This window comes from Serinus canaria, chromosome 5 (genome assembly GCF_022539315.1).
Source record: "Serinus canaria isolate serCan28SL12 chromosome 5, serCan2020, whole genome shotgun sequence".
Classification (NCBI taxonomy): Eukaryota; Metazoa; Chordata; class Aves; order Passeriformes; family Fringillidae; genus Serinus; species Serinus canaria.
In genome coordinates this window covers 42,063,085-42,084,583 of record NC_066319.1, presented here as the reverse complement: position 1 = coordinate 42,084,583, position 21,499 = coordinate 42,063,085, and the positions used below count along the sequence as shown (strand labels likewise).

Sequence of the window (21,499 nt, the reverse complement as noted above, 5' to 3'; positions counted from 1 at the left end):
AAGCTGCTAAGATTTTTTGTCTAGCAACCAGCTGTCTTTTACTGTTACAGTAATAGTTGACCTTATTTATGCCTCAGCTGTATCCAACCTTTGTAACTGTTTTTGGAAAGGAAAATAGCATATCCTGTCCAAAGATAGTTAAAGCTTTAAAAATAAAGGTCAGTTGAGAGAGACTTGAGAAGTGAAGGGAAATTTAATATATTTGTAGAATCCAAAGCCCTAAACTTAAAGAGGATGCATTATTAGTTACTTCCAGGAAACCAAGGGTAGAGAGTCCTGTGTTTAGAGAACTAACTTCTGCCTAGATTGTAAAAAGAAGTGACTTTTGATTTTAGTTCTTTCCTCTCTTGCCTATTCTGTATGGTACTTTCTGCCCCACTTTTGCCTGTTTTTCTGTAGTGCAGCATTGGATTGAAAAATTATTAAATAGTTAGGGATTTTTTGGGGTAATAGGGAAGGTACCATAAAAATACTGTATGATGCAAGAGAACTGGAGGAGAACATAGTTTTTTAAGATACCAGTGCCAAGAAGATCTTACTGTTTTATTGCTGAGGTTCTGATGTTTAAGCTTTTAATTTGGTTTCTGCTAGAACATCCTAAAGGATTCCCAACCAATGCCTCTACCATATCTTATTGTATTTAAGAGGATTGATACACTAGGCATAGGAATTCAAGCGGTTTGGTTAGTGATCCTCATTTGGCTTTGTGCTCAGAAGCTCTGGATCTGTTGCCTAATTTTAATATATACCCTCATTTGCTTTAAAAACATGCTTGTTTTCTTAGAATGATGACATACAAAATTTCCTGCTGCCTGACAGTATGGAAGTATTTGAAGTACTAATTTTTAATCTAAACTTATATAGAGATATGTATCTGTACATATAAAATTGTGTATGTGTGTATATTTCTCTTTAAATTATTTTCTATACATTTTCCAATTGTGCCATCCATTTTTTCTTGAAGATTATTAAATGTTGAAATTCGGTTCAATAAGGATCAGTTAAATTATAGTCATATCTACCTTGTCCATACTGGAAATTATTAACTTTCTCTTCTGTGTCTCAGGGGTAATATAGGTGAGGGATTTTTTCTTGGACTGTCTTCATCTGCATAGCTATTATAATGCAGTTACCTTTAGTAGGAACTGAAAAGCTGATTTTTATAAGCATATTCACAGAAAATGTTTTGGGCATCGCAGGCTTGTCTTGTGGTCTTAAGTCTTTGTAGACTGTGAATACCAAAGTTCTTTCTCAAGTTGTCTTTTGGAAGAGTTTTTATAATCTGCTTAGTGTCTAAATTAGTGTCTAGATCTAGTGTCTAAATTAATTCATGAAACTTGTGTAATTGTGAAATAGAATTTTTGCTTTTCCTCAGAAAGAAATTTACTTGGCAAGTTTATTTTTGTGTTTAACTGCATCCCACACTTCATCTACTATGAAACTGGTTTTGAGGAATGTGTGTCTTAATTTGCTTCTTTGTTGTATTTTTAAAAGTTTTCTAGATATTGTAGAGCATTTCTCCAATCTTTCATTTTTAGTCAATTTTTTTTCCACTGGAAACAAATATACATTATTTACTCATTGTTTTGGGGCTTTCTAGATCCTTACATGTTATCTTCATTTTTCTCTGCAAAGTTTCATGAGTAGCATTAATGTACAAAGTTATAGCACCAAACCCACAGAAATTTAGAACTTAAAAATACAAAATCTGTGCTGTTGTTTCCTTGCAGTTATAAATTTAGCATTGCTTTCTGAAATTAAATGAGTTTAAGATTTTCTGATTCCAAATTATTTTAGTAATGGAAAAGCTGCATAAATACTAGGCTTCTCAGGATGATGTAAGCTGATGAATGTAGCAGAGATGAAATGAAGAACCTGAAACTTCTATTTTCTGCTTTTAAAACACTGTGTGGTTCTGCAACTCTGTGATGCATGTTTTCCATGTTCAGATAAATAATTGCACTTAGAGCTTAATTGAATTTTTTACAGTTATCATTTGGCAATAGTGTTCCACTGATGCAAAACTTTAGAGTTTGGGTGTGTTTTAAAATAACCCATACAGTGACTTTGTAATCTTTTTTCCCTTTCCCATCAGATGGAACTTTTAGAAGAGAAAAACATAGTCAAGGCTCAGTGTCGACAACTGGAAAAAATAAAAGTTGAGTGTGATAAATTGACACAAGAATTAACCCAAAATGAGGAAGAAAATATAAAACTGAAACGGAAATGTGAGTTTGTAAAACAAGAACTGGAGAAAAAGGTAAAATTAACTGATTTTAGCCATGATTTGTTCCTCTGCTGATAAATACCTAAAGTATATGATGGATTATAGAAATGGTAAACCTAAAAAATCCCAGCATATATGTATTAAAAAATACACCCAGTTGTGCCATAATACATGGTTTCTTTATGAATGAAAGAAGACAAAAATGCTTTGGCTGGATTATGAACTGTATCCCTCCAAAGATTTGCTAATATTATTTAGGGCTAGAAATACAATTTCTGTTTCTTGTCTGATATCTGATGTAGGCAACTAACAAATGTTTAATCAGCTACTTGTAGTTTTCTTCATATTTTTCTTCAAGATGCAGTGGAGCTATGAATAATTTAGAAGTAATTTGAAGTAGATACGCAATGTATGCATAGTAAAAGAAATTCTAACTAACGTTGGGGTGGAGGATTTTTGGGTTTTTTGGGTTTTCTTTTATAGTACAGAGTTAGAAGAATGTTAAATCTGGCATTTATTTAGCTTGCTAAACTCTCAGGAAGTGGTTTAAAAACTCAACTTGTCAGACTAGTAAAAAGTACTTAAAATGAAAATTCAAAAATGTGTTTTTTCTATGTTGGCATTTTAGTTGTATAACATCTATCACTAAGAAAATGTGTTTGTAGGAATGTACATGGGCTTCTTTAGTCTGTTTTATATTAGCTCCAACCTTACCTAATATTGGGAAGACACTGAAAAAAAAAATTGAAAAAGATCAGAGAAGGTTTTAAGCATGCAATCCTGTGGTCTCAACTGTTGAAGGTAAAGGCAGATGGAGACTTCTATTAGCTTGCATTAATGGTTAACTTAAAAGAAGAGTTGCTATTTTGTTTTTGTGGATTGTCAAAAGGGATGTTAGGATGGGGGAAATAATATTACTTCTTGAGAAATCTCATGCTAGCGTACAATTGTGGCAACACAGCAGAAGCTTATTTTTGTTACAGAGTATTTTATTTTTTTCCATGCATTTTATACTTTCAATATTCTGTTCTTCCTGCAAATACTAATTCAAAGGGGCATAGGTATTATAGCTAGCTTAGATTTATTTTTTTCATGAAAGGTGAAGGAGCAGAGCATAATGGTTGGTTTCTTTCATTTTCCTTCTGTGCACTTCTGAGTCATTAGTGACTTTTTTTCTCCTGTAGGCTCTGGATGTAGAATGATAAGGAATGTTGGCACATTCAGAAAATCAAATAGAGAAGAAAAAAAAATATAGTTATGTGTTGTGTTTTAGTCATGGTCTTTGGGAATGAACTTTGACATGTGTTGGAATGCATTCAGTGAATTGTGAGGTAACAGAATACAGATACTGGAAATATATACAGTGCAATCTTATTGCTTTCAGAATACTAGTCTAGGTCAAAACTATTATTTCAACTCCCATCTTTATAGTACATAAATACTGAAACTTGTTTATCTTAAAAAATCTTATGATTTCATCAGTTTGAAATAACTACTGTCCCAAGTATTTTTGTATTAATTAAGTGAAAAAATCAGACTGCTTGTCAAATACTACTGGTGTTTCCAATTGTAGGCCACCTACATTAAAAACACCTGTTTTGCTAGTAGAAATAAACCTCTACATACATATATATCCTGAAAGGAGATAGCAAGGTGGATGTTGGTCTTGTCTCCCAATTAGCAAGTGATAGGACAAGAGCAAATAGCCTTAAGCTGTGTCAGGGGAGATTGAGATTGGATATTAGGAAAAATTTATTCAGGTATTGGAACAGGCTGTGTACATGAGGTGTTCAGGGATATGGTTTAATGGTGGACTTGGCAGTATGGGGTTTTTAGTTGGACTCTATGATAACTGTGTTCCAACATACGTTATTCTATGATTCCATATATATCCCATTTATGGAACTTGGGTGTAGACATTACCTAACTCTGCATTGGTGTCTCATAAGAGCAGTGTATGAAGATTTCCAACAAATAGACTTCAAACAGTTGTACATTGTCATTGTGGAGGTCCACAATTAATACATTTTTAAAATCCTTGCTGTTCTCGCCATTCTTGGTGCAACTCAGAGACATTAGAATTTGCCTGTTAAAGTGTTTGCCCTTTGCTGCATTACATCCTCCTGATCTCAGCAGCACACAGGTGTGTTTCAATTTCACTTATTCTTACAGGATAGGTTTTCCTGTACTATTTATAATGCATAATTCAATATTTTGTGTAACCCGGCAGCAGTTTTGTTTGGTTTTATGGTGGCTCTATCACAGATATAAAAGAAGAGAATCTGAATTTTAGAAATATGTAACATATTTAATAAACTTTCTGACATTAGCTGATAACCTAAAATACTTTCCTCAGTGCCTTTCACTCTCCTATGAGATATTCTTTGTATAGTTTTAGCACACTGACTGCCAATAAAATTTTCCTTCTGGGATCTCTTTTCTGATCATAGAGATTATATGCCTACAACAGATTCAAGGCAAAAGATAATAATGGGAATATTTACTCTGGGCTTTTTTTCTACTCATGAGGAGATTTGTATTAGAACATCTATTTTTGAGTTTGAAAATAGGCTTTGTGATTGTTTGGTTTGGATTTGGTAGCAGTTTCTACATAACTGATTTACAGGATAATGAGGAGAACCAAGGGAGGAACTTACAAGTGCTATTAGAAGGTATTATTTTTCCATGGCAAGGAGCTGAACTTAGCATGACTGAGTATGGTCTGATTATGAGATTGAATGATACAAGCTGATGACATATGTTATATTATTAATGCAATTATTTATCTTTGTTTTGTTTTTCCTTTTTCACTCCAGGAAAAACAGATCAGCAATGAAGAAGATCATTTGAGAAAGATGAGTGAGGCCAGACTGCAGTTTAAAGATCAGCTGCATCAATTAGAAATGGAACAGCAATCCATTCTCTCCATGATAGGAAGTGAAATTGATGCTGCTTGTGAAATCTTTTCTCGGGACTCCATGGAGAAATTCAAAGTAATTTTAAGTTTTAAGTATGCTGCAGGTTTTTTTCTTGATGAAAATTGGTAGTGGAACTTGTATGCATTGTTTTCACTGTTGCATAGATAATAATTCTAATAGAATTATGGACATTTAGCTGGTACAAAGGGACCAGCTAAATGTCCATAGTTGCTCTGTATTAGAACGGGATACTATGGAGGACTGTCCATGCATTAATTGGTACTATCTTTTTTTATTTTTTCTTTTTTTGAGGAATAGTTCTCCTTTTGTTTGTATGAAAGGACCTTTTATTAGCCAAAATTTTGAGGTATGTTTTCTTAGGCCATGTTCCTAGAATAGGGAAGTCCTTAGGAAGGACCTAAAATGCTTTTAAAACTGGGAGAAAAATGAAAGGAATTTTTTGTTAAAAAATCACTTGGATGCTTTGTTTTTTATGTAGAGAACTGAATACGGAAAATGGAAAGAGTTTATACTCCCCTCTTTTGAGGAGCCACGCCCTTGTATCCAGAAAACTCAGACTCAAATTTTCAGGAAACTGGTAGCTTGCTGGAACTTTTTTTGCTATTTTACCACTTCTGCAACCCCTGTCTCCCTGTTGCTTTTCTTCTGAGCATTCTCATTTGTTCCCCAGGTACAGAAACCACTCCTGCTGCCTCCGTATGATTCTACATGACTGATCCTCTTAAATCAACATTGTACATTTCTGAGAATAAAGAGAACAGACAGTCTCAGCTTGTCGCCGCACTTACAAGTGCTTGGCCTAGTGGCTTTTTAGCCTTAGCTACAACCTAGAGTACACTCAGATTGCATCTTTTTTTTTGTCTTGCTGTTTAAACAGAAAGTACTTTGTTGCTTTTGGTCATTTGACTGAGCTGGGCTGCTTTTGAAATAGATTTTATTTTTTTCACGATTGACACCATTTCTCCACTTACACTTGGAGTTGGGGTATTGCAGCACAAAACTAGATGAGAATTCTAAGGAAATGTATTTGACAAACAAGCTTTCTCCTCTGTATCCTTAGAGATGGGTCTTTTTTTAAATTAAGTTTTATAATCTGCTGTTGTTGCCAGATTTTTGATCATTGAACCATGCCTTCTTGGACTTGTTCCTCACCTTGTGAAGATTTTTTTGGTTTCTGGATAAGGTTTTGCAGATCCCTGTTTATACAATTCTTGGTTTTTTATCACTGGCCAACTTAAACCAGTTCTGAATGCGAGTTTTTTGCCTAGACAGTTAATGTAAAAAAAAAAGTTAGTTTTGTGGTCCTGGTATGAATTTTTTTCTTTCTTAAAGGTAAGCGTATTCCTTTATAATATTGTTCCTCTGCCCAGTACTTCAGGTATTGCTAAGATTTCTGAAAAGTTTCACCCATTACTTGAAGAAGTTGCCGGTGCAACTTGGGTAAGCAGGAGGAATTTGATGGATAAATATTTGTATTGAGAGAAGTGAAAACACTAGGCTTAATCTTCCTTGATAAGAAATGTATTTCTTTGATGAATTTCCAGTAAGCAGAAAAGACTTTCTTCCTTCTATGCCTAATTCCCATTTTATGTCTATTTCTTTGTCACCTGCTTTTTCATAGGCAATATCCCTTACACCAACAGTACTGAACGATCCTCATCGCTGGTTGGCAGAAACAAAGGTAATAGTCAAACCTCCTGAAATTTTACTGAGTAAGCTAATATCCAGCATTTGATGGTGCAGTGGGAGGTGTCCCTACACATGTCAGGGGGTTGGAACTGGATGATCCTTCAGGTCCTTTTCAGCCTTTCCAGCCCTAACCCTATATTAACAGTTGAGTGAGGGGGTGAGTCTGTGAATGGATGGATCTGATTTAGTTGAAAGTCCATTTAAAATGGCACTTCAAGGGTAAAAGGAAAAATACAAAAGCATTCCTTTGGCAATTATTCTGATATATCCAGACTGTTATTTCAACTGATAGAAATTTTTTCAAAATGCTTCTATCAACAAGAAATAGCCATCTCTATAGCAAAATAAATAGCAATATTATTTTCACCAAAAAAAAAAAAAAGGCTTTGAGATAAGAGCAGTGATAGCCTTTAGATCCTGGTTCAAATTTTTTCAGACAAGTAAAGCATGAGAATATAGTCAGCAGGTTAAGTTTCTCTTACAGCATTATCACATTATTTTAAATAAGGCTGATATTTATTCAATCTAAAATATATTAGATTGGATTCTCAGAAAATGAACGATTCTTCTCTCCCCATTGAAGCTTTCAAATCCTACAATATGGGGGCACACATGCTTGAGAACATCTTCAAGGTGATGACTGTAACTCATAAATCTTGCCTTTCATTTTGCAGCTTTCCCTCAGCTCACATAGCATGCTTCTTTCCCTGTATCTTTTAAAGGAAGTAAATTTCTCGTGATTAAAATAGATCACAAACTGTGGAAGACAACTGGTGGTTTTGCTTCATATAGAAAGGTCAAAGCCACAGGAGAATTCACTTAAGGAAACAAATTGCAAATGTTTGCATGTAAGAGAAGGTTATTTATGGCGTGTGGTCTTGTAAGTCTTGTAGACCAAGGAAGACTTCCACTATAGATGATAGAAATAAGATTGGAATCAAAGGAGAAATGTTGTGGAGGAAGTGCTTTCTTCATTTGAAAAAGTGACACTGACATATTATTAAAAAGGACTTTCAAATACCACCTAATAATACGTTGGAAACCTAAGTTTGTTTAGCTTCTAGAGGGAAGTTTAGAATGAACGGCTGCTTAAAATGCCACTTTTATTTTCTTTTATTTTTAAATAGACTGTGTGGAAGTTTCCATATTGTATTCCATTTCATCACTTCTAGATTTACTAAACTGATCACAGCCTTATCAATGAGATCTTTTACTCCTCTGAGTGAACCTTAAATATTGACTTTTAGCTGACTAGAAAGGCTTGATGTCACTTTTTTAAAAAGGGGAAATATTTTTAATATCGCCAATATAAAATAGAAAAAGGTACTCTGAAATGAAGGCCTATCACTTAGTGTCTATGTGTAAACTAATTCAATGTGAATTTCCATATCACCCTAGCAAATTCATACTTTTGTTTTAAAAGAAGTAAAGCAATATAAAAGAAAATCACTTTGCACGTATAATTATCAACCAAAATATGTTTTTTGGGTCTCTTGAAAATCAAGTTATGTTCTCTTAATATAACTGAATGCTCCCTATTATTATTGGTCTGATAGCTGCAATTGAGTGATCTGTGACTCCAAACATAATTTGGTCAGTGAACATTTATGTCCTCTTATTTTTATTAGAATTCTTTACTTTTTATTGTACCTTTTGTTTTAAATGTAGACTAAGCTTCAGTGGCTGTGTGAGGAGGTAAAGGAAAGAGAAAGTAAGGAAAAAAAGCTGCGATGCTACTTACTGCAGAGCCGAGAACAGCTCAAGCACTTTACACAGATAAAGGAGACTGAACATCAGTCTCTCTTTAAACAGATAAAAAACCAGGAAAAACTTTTGGAAGAAGTTCACAGAGAAAAAAGAGGTATGTTACAGATTCCATTTTTGCTAATAAAAGTGATAAAGAATTTAAAATTCTATTAATTATAATTTCTGTGGCACAGTCATTTTATCAACTAGTTATTTCAAATTGCAGTGGGCTAGTGCTAACCAAGAATAATGTTTTGTTTATGGCTTTTTGTTTTCCCTTGCTGACAAAAAAGGCAAATGCAATCAGCCACATTTCAAACCAATACAGTGGCTGAGTAACATTGGAGTTTACATCTTGCACAGTGGATATAGAAATTATTTCCCAGCTGTACCATCTGGGACATTGCATGACTGGGCAAAAAGGGATTATACAAGAGTCTGAGGCAGTCTGAGTTAGACTGCTATTGCATAGCTCACTGTGTTGTGGTATGATCTTTCATTGTATTCTGTTCCCTCAGTTTTGGTAGAAATGCATCACCTTTTAGATTTTCTTCAGAAATCTCATTCTGGCCTTTATTCAGGACTCCATACTGATATAACTGGGCAGAATAAGTATTCTCTTTCATTATTTTCTTCATTGTCACTTTGTGCTGATTGAGGTAGACTCAGATAAGAGTAAACTTTTAGTAAGTGTAGTTACAGTTTCTAGTAGTTCACTTAATGAAAATGTTTTGTGAATTGCAACAAAACCCAAAACTGCTTGGTTTTGGCAAGAACAAAGTTAATTCTCTTCCTATTAGCTGAAACATGCTCTGTTCTGGATTTAATATGGATAGTAGTGTTGAAAACACACTAATGATTTAGTTGTAACACTCTTAAGTCAAGGACTTTTCAGTTTTCCATGCTCTAATAGTGAGATGGTGCACAAAGAGCTGCAAGGGAACATTGTCAGGCCAGGAGAACTGGCAAAGGTATATTCCATGTATTAAAATTTTATTCCCAGTGTACAAACACAGGAGAGTTGTCTGGGAGGAACCAATCACAGCTGGAGAAGGGGCTGGACATTGCTTGGTGGTGAGCAGTGATACTGTATATCACTTGAGGTTTTTTAATTTTATTTCTATCTGTTTTGACATGTGCATGTCATGACAGTGCATGTGACAGTGCATGCAAGAATAATGGATTTAGAATCTCCACGTGAATTTAACTGGTTTGTTTTATAGTCTTGTCAGCTTAGATTTTTCTTTTTAATTTGAGAATTATGATCTTCATTATACCAAACCTGTTATTTTTTAGAAGTTGTAGAAGGTAGAGAAATAGTAGAATGTATATCTGTTAATCTGAGTTTTGAGTACTGTCGTTCACCAAGGGATACATTTAAATGTTTAAAAGGGTTTTTATTTAAAAAAAGAGTGCAAGACAGAGTCTGACTGTTTTTATATCTCGAACAAATACTGTTACATACTGAATGAAAAGCCCAGCCTTGATTATGAAGCAAGTAATACAAGAATGTAAACATGTAAGTAGTTTAATGGATAAATGACTTGAACATGAAAATTGGAAAAGCTACTTTCCCAGAAGGGAAAAAGAAAACACAGCTAAAAGCATAAAAAAGGTGTTAAGCCAAAAGGAGAAAGCAATCCATCAAAAGGATAAAAAAATTAAATTAAGGATACAGAATGCTGGTTGGCTTTTCTTACTTAAGCATAAAAAATGGGAGTATTTACACAATACTAAGGCACCCAGTAATGAAATTATGGGCAAATCCCAGGTACAGGAATAAAGCAAATGAAGGCAGAATGTATTTAATTGATAAAAAAGCCCTTCACTTTTTTTTTTTTAAACACCAAAGTATCCTTTAAGGTATTGCTAAATAAAATAGATATTCAATCAAATTTGATCAAATGAATGAAAATATTTTCTGTTGCAATGATGCAGATTTTAGATGGAGCATTTTATCAGATTCTGTGAATAACCATGAATATCCATGGTTGTGGTTGACTGTCCCCACTGACACAAACCACTTGTCTGAGTACCTGATATAGTCTGAAAATAGTCCATTAATTTAAGTTCACTTAAATCAAAACTTATGAAAATCAGACAGAGAAAACATATTCTCAAGAAATTGGTTGTTATTTCCTTTCTGTGGATCTGATAATGTAATTTACTCATGGGTTTTTTTGGGGAGAAGGAATAAAAATAGAGATTTATGGTGGACATATCAAAAGTAGGTGGCATAAATATTTAAATTGCTTTGTTGATGATTGTGTTTAAGGAAGTTTTATTAGCTAAATAGGTCTACTAAAACTTTTAACTATGTATTTTTCTGTATTTTCCCTTCACCAAGGCATTTGTAAATACCTGGGATATTGTAGGCTTTTGAAATCTCCTTACAAATCTCTGTAGAAGTGTTAACTTTATCACAGTGGTACCTGTGGTGGTATAAACTGGCTGTCCATGTAGTATAATCCTGACAAATACAAGTAAGCTAACCTAGAGAATCATCCATGAGAGAACAGCGAATAAAGCAAAATACAGTTGTGAAGCACAGAGTTTCAGGATTGTTTACAGAGTAGCAGAATTTTCATAGTTATCTGGTTATGCTTCAAGATCAGCTACATTTGTCTTCCATTCTTGATAAGAGTATCATGATGGAGAGTTTAGAAATTCAGAAGTCTGAAAATATTTAGAAATACAGAAGAACTGAAGAGGATGTGACTTCTGATTTCAGGTTTGCAGATTGGTACTTTGGATGCAGTTCACTACTTAAAAAGGTATTTATCTAGCATGCTATACAAGGGGATATTTCAGTAACAGCTTGGATTCCGTGTTTCATCTTGGAGTGATTTTGGTCTTAGAATCAAATTTATTGCACTAGGTATTCAATATGTTAAGAAAATAGACAAAGGTCTGAGGAAATAAAATGCATAAGTTCCCGTTTCTTAACTAAGAATTTAATTTTCATTCTGGAATCACTGAGCATGCCATGGTGTTCTTAAGAACAACTTAAAAATTAGTTTAGGTAACAAGGGGTTTTTTTATTATTATTTTTTTAATGCCATTGTCAGCAATTGTACCCAAGACCTGGCATAAATTTCTTTCATTTAATTATTTCTATATGATCCAGCCAGACGGTGTCCTCTGAAAAGCTCATCATTCAAATCAGTGATCGTGTATATTTGATCCTGGGTGGACCCAATAGTTTTATAAACTCAGATTTACTTTAATTGCCTTTACAAGAAAATCTTGGAATATACTGACATATATAAGCTAGACATAATATGTTATATAGTGGTGGATGTGAAGTCTGCACAGTTCTTTTGTTTCAGGATAATATACTGCTACTTCAGAGAAGATACAGATAGTCAACAAATAAATGTTTAGCAAAATAAGACCTAACATATTTGGCAAGACCATATCTGTTCTTTTTGTTAGTGAAACAATGTTAGTATGGCTGTAGTGATGTAAGAAGAGAAGGTGCATTGCTTGTATTTATATGACTAATTTATCTCAAAATATTCTGTGAAAACTGTTTTACACTAAGTCCCAGGTGATGCAGGATGTATTCTGTATCAGTTCTCAGTGTCTACTGAAATAATGCTCTACAATCACATTTGAATTATTGCATATTTAGAATCTCTTATATAGGTTTAACATTTATAACTATACTGCTATATAGATATATTTATACTGCTAAGTAAAGCTTGGGAAGGTAACAGCTGTGGTGGACTAATGTTAGATGCTTTTGTCACAAGCACAAAACTGTTCTGGGCAAATGTGTGGTGTTTTTCTTTATGTATTAAGTTTATCACTCATGAATTTATCATTGTTCATTGTCTTATATTTGAGGATACAAAAGTCAAATTTTGAAATACTTGCATTTTAGCTGGTTTTAGTGGTGTTGTCAGCTCTATGAATCATACAGTTACCTCTAGTTTCATTGCATTAAACAAGTAAAATTTACAAAGATTTTGGGAAGTGATTTCTGAAACAGGACATCAGTTTATTTTAATTTTTTTTTCTGTTAGATTCAGTCATGATTATCTGTTATTCAACTGCTGTGGATAACGCTAATTCAAAAGAGCCTAGTATATGAAAGTAGATTAAAATGTAGGTAAAACTTTGCTTTGACAAAACCTAATCTTTCAATTTATATTTGGGTTTTTTTTTCTATTTTAAAGTCAGGAAGTCCAGTTTTTGTTTGAGTCAGGAACACTAAAGCAGAAAGAATAAAAAATTTAAAATAAGAAACAGTATAGTACATTGAATGTAAATATACTGACACGAGCAATCTCTGCTATTAAACTGAGGAAAATGAGATTGGAAACCAGTGAAAATCAAAACAGTGTAAAATCTTTCTAGTATGACCTATTATGTTTCATTAAATAGTAAAGTACATATGCTGTTTTGAAGACAACTTTAAGCCTGATTCTGCCCTTTCAGCTTTGATTATTTCTTTTTTACTAAATTTCTTTTTCTCCTATATTGCATGATATTCCCTTGTATGAAAAAGAGTCCTTTCTGTGGCAACAAGAAACATCACAAGGTATTTTCAAGTAATCTTTTATTGAACAGTGAATGGGAGCATCAACTAGAGAGAGCACTCTTTTAAGCATACATACAGGAAGGAATCTCAAGGATTTAATATAAACTTTTTATAGTACTTGGTTTTCATAGTGAGCTTCAAAATGCATAAAGGTGAAATATCTTTACTATTGAAATAATTTATTTCTTCTTAATAGTGTTCTTGCCCTTTAAATAATGCTTGGTTTTTTTAATGTGATGGGGGAAGGAGGAGGGAGGACTTCTAAGTTATTTTAAACTTTGCCAAAATGAACCTGCGTTCAGAGCCTTAGAAGAATGGAAATAAACCCAAATCATTTAGAAATCCTGCCCTGTGGAATTTTTTTAATCGGAAAACTGGAAATATCTAACTGGACATGCATTGCTGTAATTATTTATTTGTTTTGTGGAACCAATTTCATTTGACATTATCTTTTTATGCACTCATAAAAACATGGCTGCCATTGTAAAAAAGAGAAGGTAAGAGATGAGATCAAACTGTAGCTAAGATGCTTTTAAGACTTCCTTTGATTTTTTTTTTTCTTTCTGAATCACATACTTTAGATGATTATCTGAAACTTATGTACAGTTTTTTGGTGTGGAAAGTATGATGAGTCCGTTAAATTAGTGAGTTTGTACTGCTCATTAACAGTAAGAGACTATATTTATTAGATTTATTTCTTGGTTTACCTGCACATACCGGAAACTAAACCAAAATTAACAGAAGTAACCTGGGGGCTGGGGATTCAGTGTATATTAAGTAATTAAAATGTATTATTAAAATTAACTTTTTTCTTTAAACCAAGCTAAAAGAGATGATGTTCTATGAACTAGGGGGTTTTTTGGTTTTTTTTTTAACAGCTGTTGAAATGATGGCATTGGACTCTTTATAAGCACAATTACAGCTTAACAGTGATTTAACACTGTATAATTAAGAGAATCTTGTAATCAACTGTACAACTTTATCAGGACTCCTTGAATTAATATGAAAGGTGCTGTCATGCTTTCAGGCTGTGTACTATGTTTCTATACCAAACTGATATCACCATTTTACAGCTATTAAATTTTAAAAACCCAACCAAAAAAATCCTACCCCAAGCAACACAGGCACTTCCACACTTGTCTTAAATTCAGTATTTTTCTGACAAGTATGTAACAGAAGCATGTTATCTGCCATTTATTCTTCTTTAGGTAACAATGACATCCTGAAGAAACTTCAATATCTGAGAAGATGTCAGTTTATTTAAATAATATGCTGTCTTATAGGATATAAAACTGAACCAAGGGCTCTATGTTCCTCTCCTGTTGTGCCTATTCCCTTGGTCAAAGCCATCTTAGTTTAAAATACAAATGAATCATGTTGGAAATTTGAACAGAAATGAAAAAGATGCTATATAAGATTTAGTATAGCAAAATTTTTGAAATTAAAGAAGTATTCAAAAATCTTGGCTCTTGCTCTTGCAAAGATTCAATGTCTTTCAATATTAGTGCTTGTTGTAATGGTTTTGCCTATAATTTTTCAGGCTGTAATAGAATATGATTTTCAGTGTAGCTCATTGCTATGTTAAAAGTTTTTATATCCTTTCAGCTGACCTAAGATCTTTTTTTTCCTAAAGTGAGTCCTAATGATATAGTGTATTTGGAAAATTGAAGTGCTATGTCAGTACCAAAAAATTCCTCACTTTGAGAAGAATTGGTCATCAGTAAAACCAATTCTTATTGTTGACTGTATACAACAAAATCATTTTAGTTACAGTATATACATTTTAAATTTTTGAAAAAAAGGAAGTCTATCTGGTTTTGGATTTTTCTATATAAAGATTAAATTAAGTAAGGGATATTTAATCTGTTTACCCATTTTTTCCTTCTAGTGGGTTAAATATCACAAATTTCTAGGTTGAATATTTACTCTGATCAGCATGTTCAAGGTAATAACTGTCTTTATCTAGCATCTTTTTTTTTTTCCTTCTTGTTTTTTTTTAAGAAAATGGGAACCATGATTGGTACATTTAAATATTTTACATATTTTGTAGTTAAAGGGGAAGATCCTTAAAGATGTTTTAGAGCCAAGCAAGACAAGCAAATTAACTATACAGTTCATATAGTATGAGTGATTAGAACAATAAGTTACTAATTGTTTTTACTAAGTAACAGGTTCCTCTATGTAGTTTTAAAAAAATTGTAGGCACCTAATAATGGGCACATATATCTGAATCTTCTTTAAAAGGAGTGGACAAAGAGTCTCACAGTGTTTTTCTTGTCTGTATCTGTTATGTCTCTAGGATAAGTAATAACATAATAAAGGGCATAATTTTGGATACTTCTGCCTATTTTAAAGGACTTGAGTTGCAGGTCATTAAACACTGTTAGTAAATATTGTTGCTGTAAAGTTTTATTTGTTTGCTTAAGCAGGTACAGTATCTGAGTCAGAGAGAATGTGCTTGCTCGTGGTTATGTATAAAAAAAGAGACAGCTGAGGGTAAAGGTTGGTCTCCTATTCTTCAGCTGGATTTCTTAATTCTACACCACTTTTCTACTCTGAGAATTATTTTTCAAAATACACATATTCATATTGCACTGCTTATTTTTGAGTATTTGAGCAGTACCTTTGTGCAACATTATATATTGCTAGTATGTAAATCTGTGTTTAGTGGAAACCATATAAATGTAAAATTTATCACCTTTTGTTTCACAATTCTAACACTTATGATTTTGTTGTGGATTTTTATTTTTATTTTTTGTTTTAGTATACCTGGTGAATTGAGGTGCCTACCACTAAAAAGAGAAACCAAGTGCAAACCCAAGAAAACAGATTCATTGAAATATATATTTATGTACTTCATGCATATGTACATACTGCATCAATATTGCATGTACTTCAGCTGGCAGGACAAAAACTTTGTCTTCATGATTTTAATTATATTTGATGCCTCGGCTGTAGAACATTACTTTCTTGATTGGATTGAAATTCTAGGAGCAGAATTTTCTGAAAGTAAGGCTGGAATGTTGTCTGTATGGGAAACTGCTTCTACTTGCAAAATCAAATGATCAGACAGTATACCATTTCTTGCAAGACACTATATAAAATGAAAGAATCCTAGTGCAATAATTTTGTTCTAATGCAACATGCTTAAAATCCATGGGGCACGATTTTTTTAAGGAAGAGCTCAAAGGGCAGAATTAAGTTAGGACGCTATTGAATATAATGCAATGACCTTTAATAGCTGTTTGGCACTCCACAGTTTTCCCTATCAAGTTCTTAATGCCTGTTACAAACCAGCTTATTTTTTAGCAGAAGCATATTTAAATTGGCAGAGAACAGTTTTTCAGATGCCTTGCTTCTGTCAAGACATGAGCCATGAGTCATGGAATTTGGGAGTCAGTTTGTTTTGCATAGCTTCGTGTCATCCTCTTGTCTGAGGAAGAAGGGACTTTCCTCTCCAAGCTGTTGGAATGTTGAGCTGATGTTTCTCAAGTGTATTAAAGGGATTATAAATATGTTGGGCTATGTTTTATTGAAGTGGCTTCTTACGTACAAGTAGAATGTGAATATTCTACTATATACATGCTTATTTTCTTAAAAGCTGGAGAAGTATTAATACTTCATCCTTGGTCAATGAGACTTATCTGCACAGACTTGTTTAGTGAGTACCATGGACTATTCATGTATTACAGTGAAAGAGAGAAAATAAGCAACAGTAGGATAAGATCTGAAATTTAAGGCTGTAGTATTTCTAACCTGTTGCAAAAACATCTCAAATTTGAAAATACAAAATACAAAAATGCTCTGTCTTTTCTGATATATTTAAGTTATATACAATATGTGTATAGTATAACATCTTCAGGCTGGCTTCTGATATTGTGGGAAGATTGCATGATGAGGGGAATAAAAACTGAAAGCTTTCTAAGATTTCTTTTTTGGCTGTTTCAGGAATGATTTTATTTTAAAATCTAAGGTTTTTATAGTACACTGCGGCTCCTATTTTGATCTGATTTTAAAACACTTCAGTGTGTGACTTCTAAAATAACTCAATTAAAGTAAGTATTTTGTAGTCTTGCTGTAATGTTATCTGGAAGGAATTTTGACTTCCAAAGAATTATTTACAATGAAGACAGTGTTATTACTACTAAATTATGAAAGTTTCCATCCTTACTGTAATTGAGAATCAATGGTATGATTATGTGGGCCATTCAGCTGCATGATTACACATTTTTCATTCATTAATCTGTTCTTACTATAAGAATGGCAACATAAAATGCTTTTAATTCACAAAATTAGAGTTTCATATTTCCTGAAGTGGTAATGTACAAATATAGTGTGATTGAATTTGAGCATTCTATTTGTTGCTACTCATAAGGTTTTTGTAATTAATTTCTTTTTGTTCATTGGGAATTTTGTTGTTGATGATTCACTATCTTGTAATAATCTAACTTACATGAGTAGTAGTGTAACAGTATTGGACAGATCCAGGAACCACACTGCATCTGGTTAGGAGGAAATGTCAGTGCTCATAGTGTCACTAGGATCAGCTGTAATCAGGGCATTTTTACAGAGCTGTATAAGCTCTGTAAATGTGTGTGGTCATTGGAAGCTGGGTAGCTTCTTTCTCTGCCTGAATCACCAATATGAATAATATTTTATAATGACAGGTCAAGAAAAAGTAGTATCAGGTGTCTTGTACCTTAAAACTTGTTGCATAGGTACTGTTGTCATCTGATGTGCACCCTGAAGTATAGTGTTCAAGTTGCATGTGTACTCTGGTTCCAAGCTGATTATCTAAATTTATTCTTTTTTCTGAGCAGTGCTTTTAATCTGTGTCCTGTAAGAGGTGACTGTTTTTCTCATTTGCTCTAAAGACTTTGTTACCACTGCCTTATTTTAAATTGCTCTATGGACTCTGTTTGCACTGCCTTAGCAGAGCAAACAAGATCTAAGAGAAAGAGTTTATTCCAGAAGAAGTTGTAATACTCATTTATTTCAGCTCAAGTAAACTGGTTTGCGAGTGTTGAAAATACACATCAAGACAGCAGAAGGACACAAATTTACAGTAAACCAAGTTTTTATTAAATGGGAAAATATCTATTACTGATCATGCTAGTGCTTTGGGGCAAATGTACTTTGAGGATCAAGTGTGGAGCGGAGAAGTGCAGTTGTGTATTGTACTGCGACATTATACTGTGTGTGAAGTGTTGGTCTGGAAAAGATTCTGTCAGAAAGCTTGACAGAGTTGATTATGATTAATTTTAAATATTACTTTGATACTGAAGGTTGTCTATGATTTGTATTTTATTGTCATTATTAAAACAGTAGGTTGTCATACAGAAAAAAATCCGATCCTTATGTCAGTTAAGGTGTTTTCAAAAAAATATGCCAGCAGCAAATGTTGTTGCAGCAAAGGAAAATGATACTAGAAAAGGGGTAAAATTATAGAAGTCTGGTAAGTCTCAGTTGTATATCATCAGTTACCATGGGACAGTAGAGAAACAGGATTGCCCCACCAAGGAATAAACTTAAAGCCTATCTGCAGCTGAAAAAATTACAAGTCAACATTGCTATTATAGCTTTCTTCACAGATGCCAGCTCAGTTTATTGCCTCTTCCTCTGTAGCATGTGTAATAGACAGTTATATAAGTTCTAATTGCATTATGTTGGATGTCAATGAGACATACTGACCTCTGCATGTATGTTTGTTTGGTTGAAGTAAGTGTTTTCTCAGAAGCTGTTTGGGTCCTAGTGATACATAGGGCCTTCTAGTAGCATTTAGCAAGCAGTGAATCCCATGGAGATAGGACTCTTTTTGTGCGCTTTACTCTTCTGACAAAACATCTAAGCTGCTTAAAAGATCCCTTTTTTCCTGAGATTGGTAGAGAAACTTCATTTCTGGACCAGTATCTCTGAGCTTCCCATATTATCTGTTCTCCTATGCTGTGAACATTGCAAATGGATTGTTTAGTTCTGATCTTCAAACAGCCCGATTAAGAAATGCACTTCTAGGCTTGGGAGAATTACTCATCTCAAGTAACAAGTGACCTTGGCTGGAAATGCTTTCTGTCTTGCAGCTGTTGGCCTCCTTTGGATGGCCCAGTTACTTCAATTCAAATGAACTGCAGTAGCTGCTTCAAGAGCATGGATACCCTTAATCATTGACCATTCCTTAGCTGATAGGTCCAAGATCAGTTCTGTGTGTATTTGCATTAAGATCTGCAGCTGCCTTTCAGATGTAGCCAAAAGGAAATTTCCTGATATACATATATATTGTTGGGATGACAAACATCAAAACAAGAAAATCCTAGGATATTAAGAGAGAGCTCACTGGAGCAAGTGGCATTCAATTTCCTGTTTTGTCATTTACATATGTCATACCATATTTTTTATATAGCTACCATGCCCATAAACATATCAACATAATTTTCTAAAACAAGAAATGACAAATTATCTTTCTAGCTTGCAGTTGGTAAATGAAAACAAATTAAGTTTCAATTTCTTTCTGTGTGCTCCTGGAAAATGTTATTCATTATCAGAAAGGAAATGTTTCTCCATTCAGGAGAGAGTTGTAACAATTATGTATTATATGCAGTGATAAGTGTTCAACTGCATTTTCTGTTTGAAGTGTCAACTAATTTGAGGACCTTGCTTTGAAACATTTCTTATTTTTTTTCTTTTATATAATGCTGATTTTTTTTTTCTTTCCAGGTTATTTAATAGGTTTTCTAATCAAAACTATGGAAGAAAAAGCCTTTGTCAGTTTCCTTGCATAGGTCTGTGCTACAGACAGGTGCGATGATAGCTCACACACACAAATCCAAGCTAATCTTGAGTTATTGGGTCAAATTGCAGTTTCCCATTTATAGAGACATTTAATATCACTGCAGACAAAAGGTAGAATTCTTACTTCTGTTTCTCTCACTCCCATCAGTGCTACTTTATCCATCCCTTGTTGCATGTCTCCTCCTAGTTGTACCCCTCTCTAATCATATATTACTCAATACTCCTAAGCCATTTCCAAACCAGCTATCCAAGCCATTAATTAAAAATAATCAGAAAAAAATTGTCAACTGCATTTTTGGTATTTAGTGTGTCCCATTTTAATTTTCATGGCAGAAGCCATGCCTTTTAGATAAACTTTTTGCTTTACTGGATCAATTTTCCATGATTTTATTCATGTTTGGAGGTTTTTTTTTTTGGTTGTATTGTTCTTGATATCTGAAGTTCTTGTTTTCAGACAAGAAAGTTCTTATTTCTGAATTATTAATTTACTGTGAAATATGTGTATTTAAATGCATTTTTAAAGAAATTGTTAAAGAGAGGTATAAAGAAAATTCTAGCCTGCCGTGGATTTTTTTCTGTCAGTAGAATCATGGTTCAGTAAAGTCTTCAATAAGAAAAACCATGGTGGTATCATCCTACAGCAGTGAAGCAACTTAAGGTCCATAGTGCAAGGACACTGACATAGGAGATGTTATATTGCTGACAATGAAAAGTGGCTGCTTAAGTTTGAGACAAGTTGATTAATTAATGAGTCTACCTAAAACTGAAATCCCAGTGGTCTGACTTTATAAGCTTTTTATGTGCTTTTACGTCTCTGTAGAGAACAGTTGAGCAAATAATGCAAACAGGTTTTCTGTAGCTCTGCAGTTGTGACTCACTGTGAGTTAATACCTTTATTGCTATCCTAGCTGTGTTAATTCTGATGTAACATCTCTCTGGATTCTAAAGGAGACCCTTGATTCTATTCTCTCTGGGATTCAGCTTGCTTATTTGGACAGTACTTCAGAGAACAAGCAATACCTGGGTTGCCATCTCTGAATTTGTCATAGTGGCAGCTGTTTAGAGATGACACTCATAATTCTAGATAAAAAAATCTTAGTAAAGATTTGTATTAACATACAGACTGTTCCTCTTCTACATACAAAGATGTGCTTGGCACTTCAAGAATAGTTTATACCAATCACGCATGGCTCAAAAGCTACATATCCAGATATGCTGGATGTGATCTGCTGCTTATAGGAGAGCCTCTGTTGGAATAATAAGCTACACATTCTTATTCTGTCCCTTTACTGTAAATAGTTCTAGTCCCTTCTTCTCTTCGTCGTTCTTATCACGGTTTCTCTTCCCACAGACACCCTTCTCAATTGACCTTGTTCTTACTTGAACTTTGCTTTTTTCCTCTCAGTTCAATGTGTTACGATGTATGCTGCTTGGCATATTAAGGAGAAAGAATTTTGGAGTAAGAGGCTAGAAAACATTTCAACTTTATAAAAACTAAGTGCCTTTACTGAAAAAAAAAAATCTGAATGCTAACTGCCAGCCAGTCTGCTTACTTAGACAGACTTA

General features: G+C 33.6%; 1 protein-coding gene across 7 annotated transcripts in view; it reads left to right on the top strand.

The window, feature by feature from the left end:
• The window catches only part of CEP128 (centrosomal protein 128), a 98,757-nt gene that overhangs the window by 40,298 nt on the left and 36,960 nt on the right, over positions 1 to 21,499 (top strand). For all 7 annotated transcript variants that reach the window (XM_018907360.3, XM_050975207.1, XM_050975208.1 and 4 more), the window contains 4 exons: positions 2,096 to 2,260; positions 5,044 to 5,220; positions 6,788 to 6,847; positions 8,524 to 8,716. In XM_018907360.3, coding sequence (XP_018762905.3) covers positions 2,096 to 2,260; positions 5,044 to 5,220; positions 6,788 to 6,847; positions 8,524 to 8,716 — 595 coding nt within the window. The remainder of the gene's footprint in view (positions 1 to 2,095; positions 2,261 to 5,043; positions 5,221 to 6,787; positions 6,848 to 8,523; positions 8,717 to 21,499) is intronic.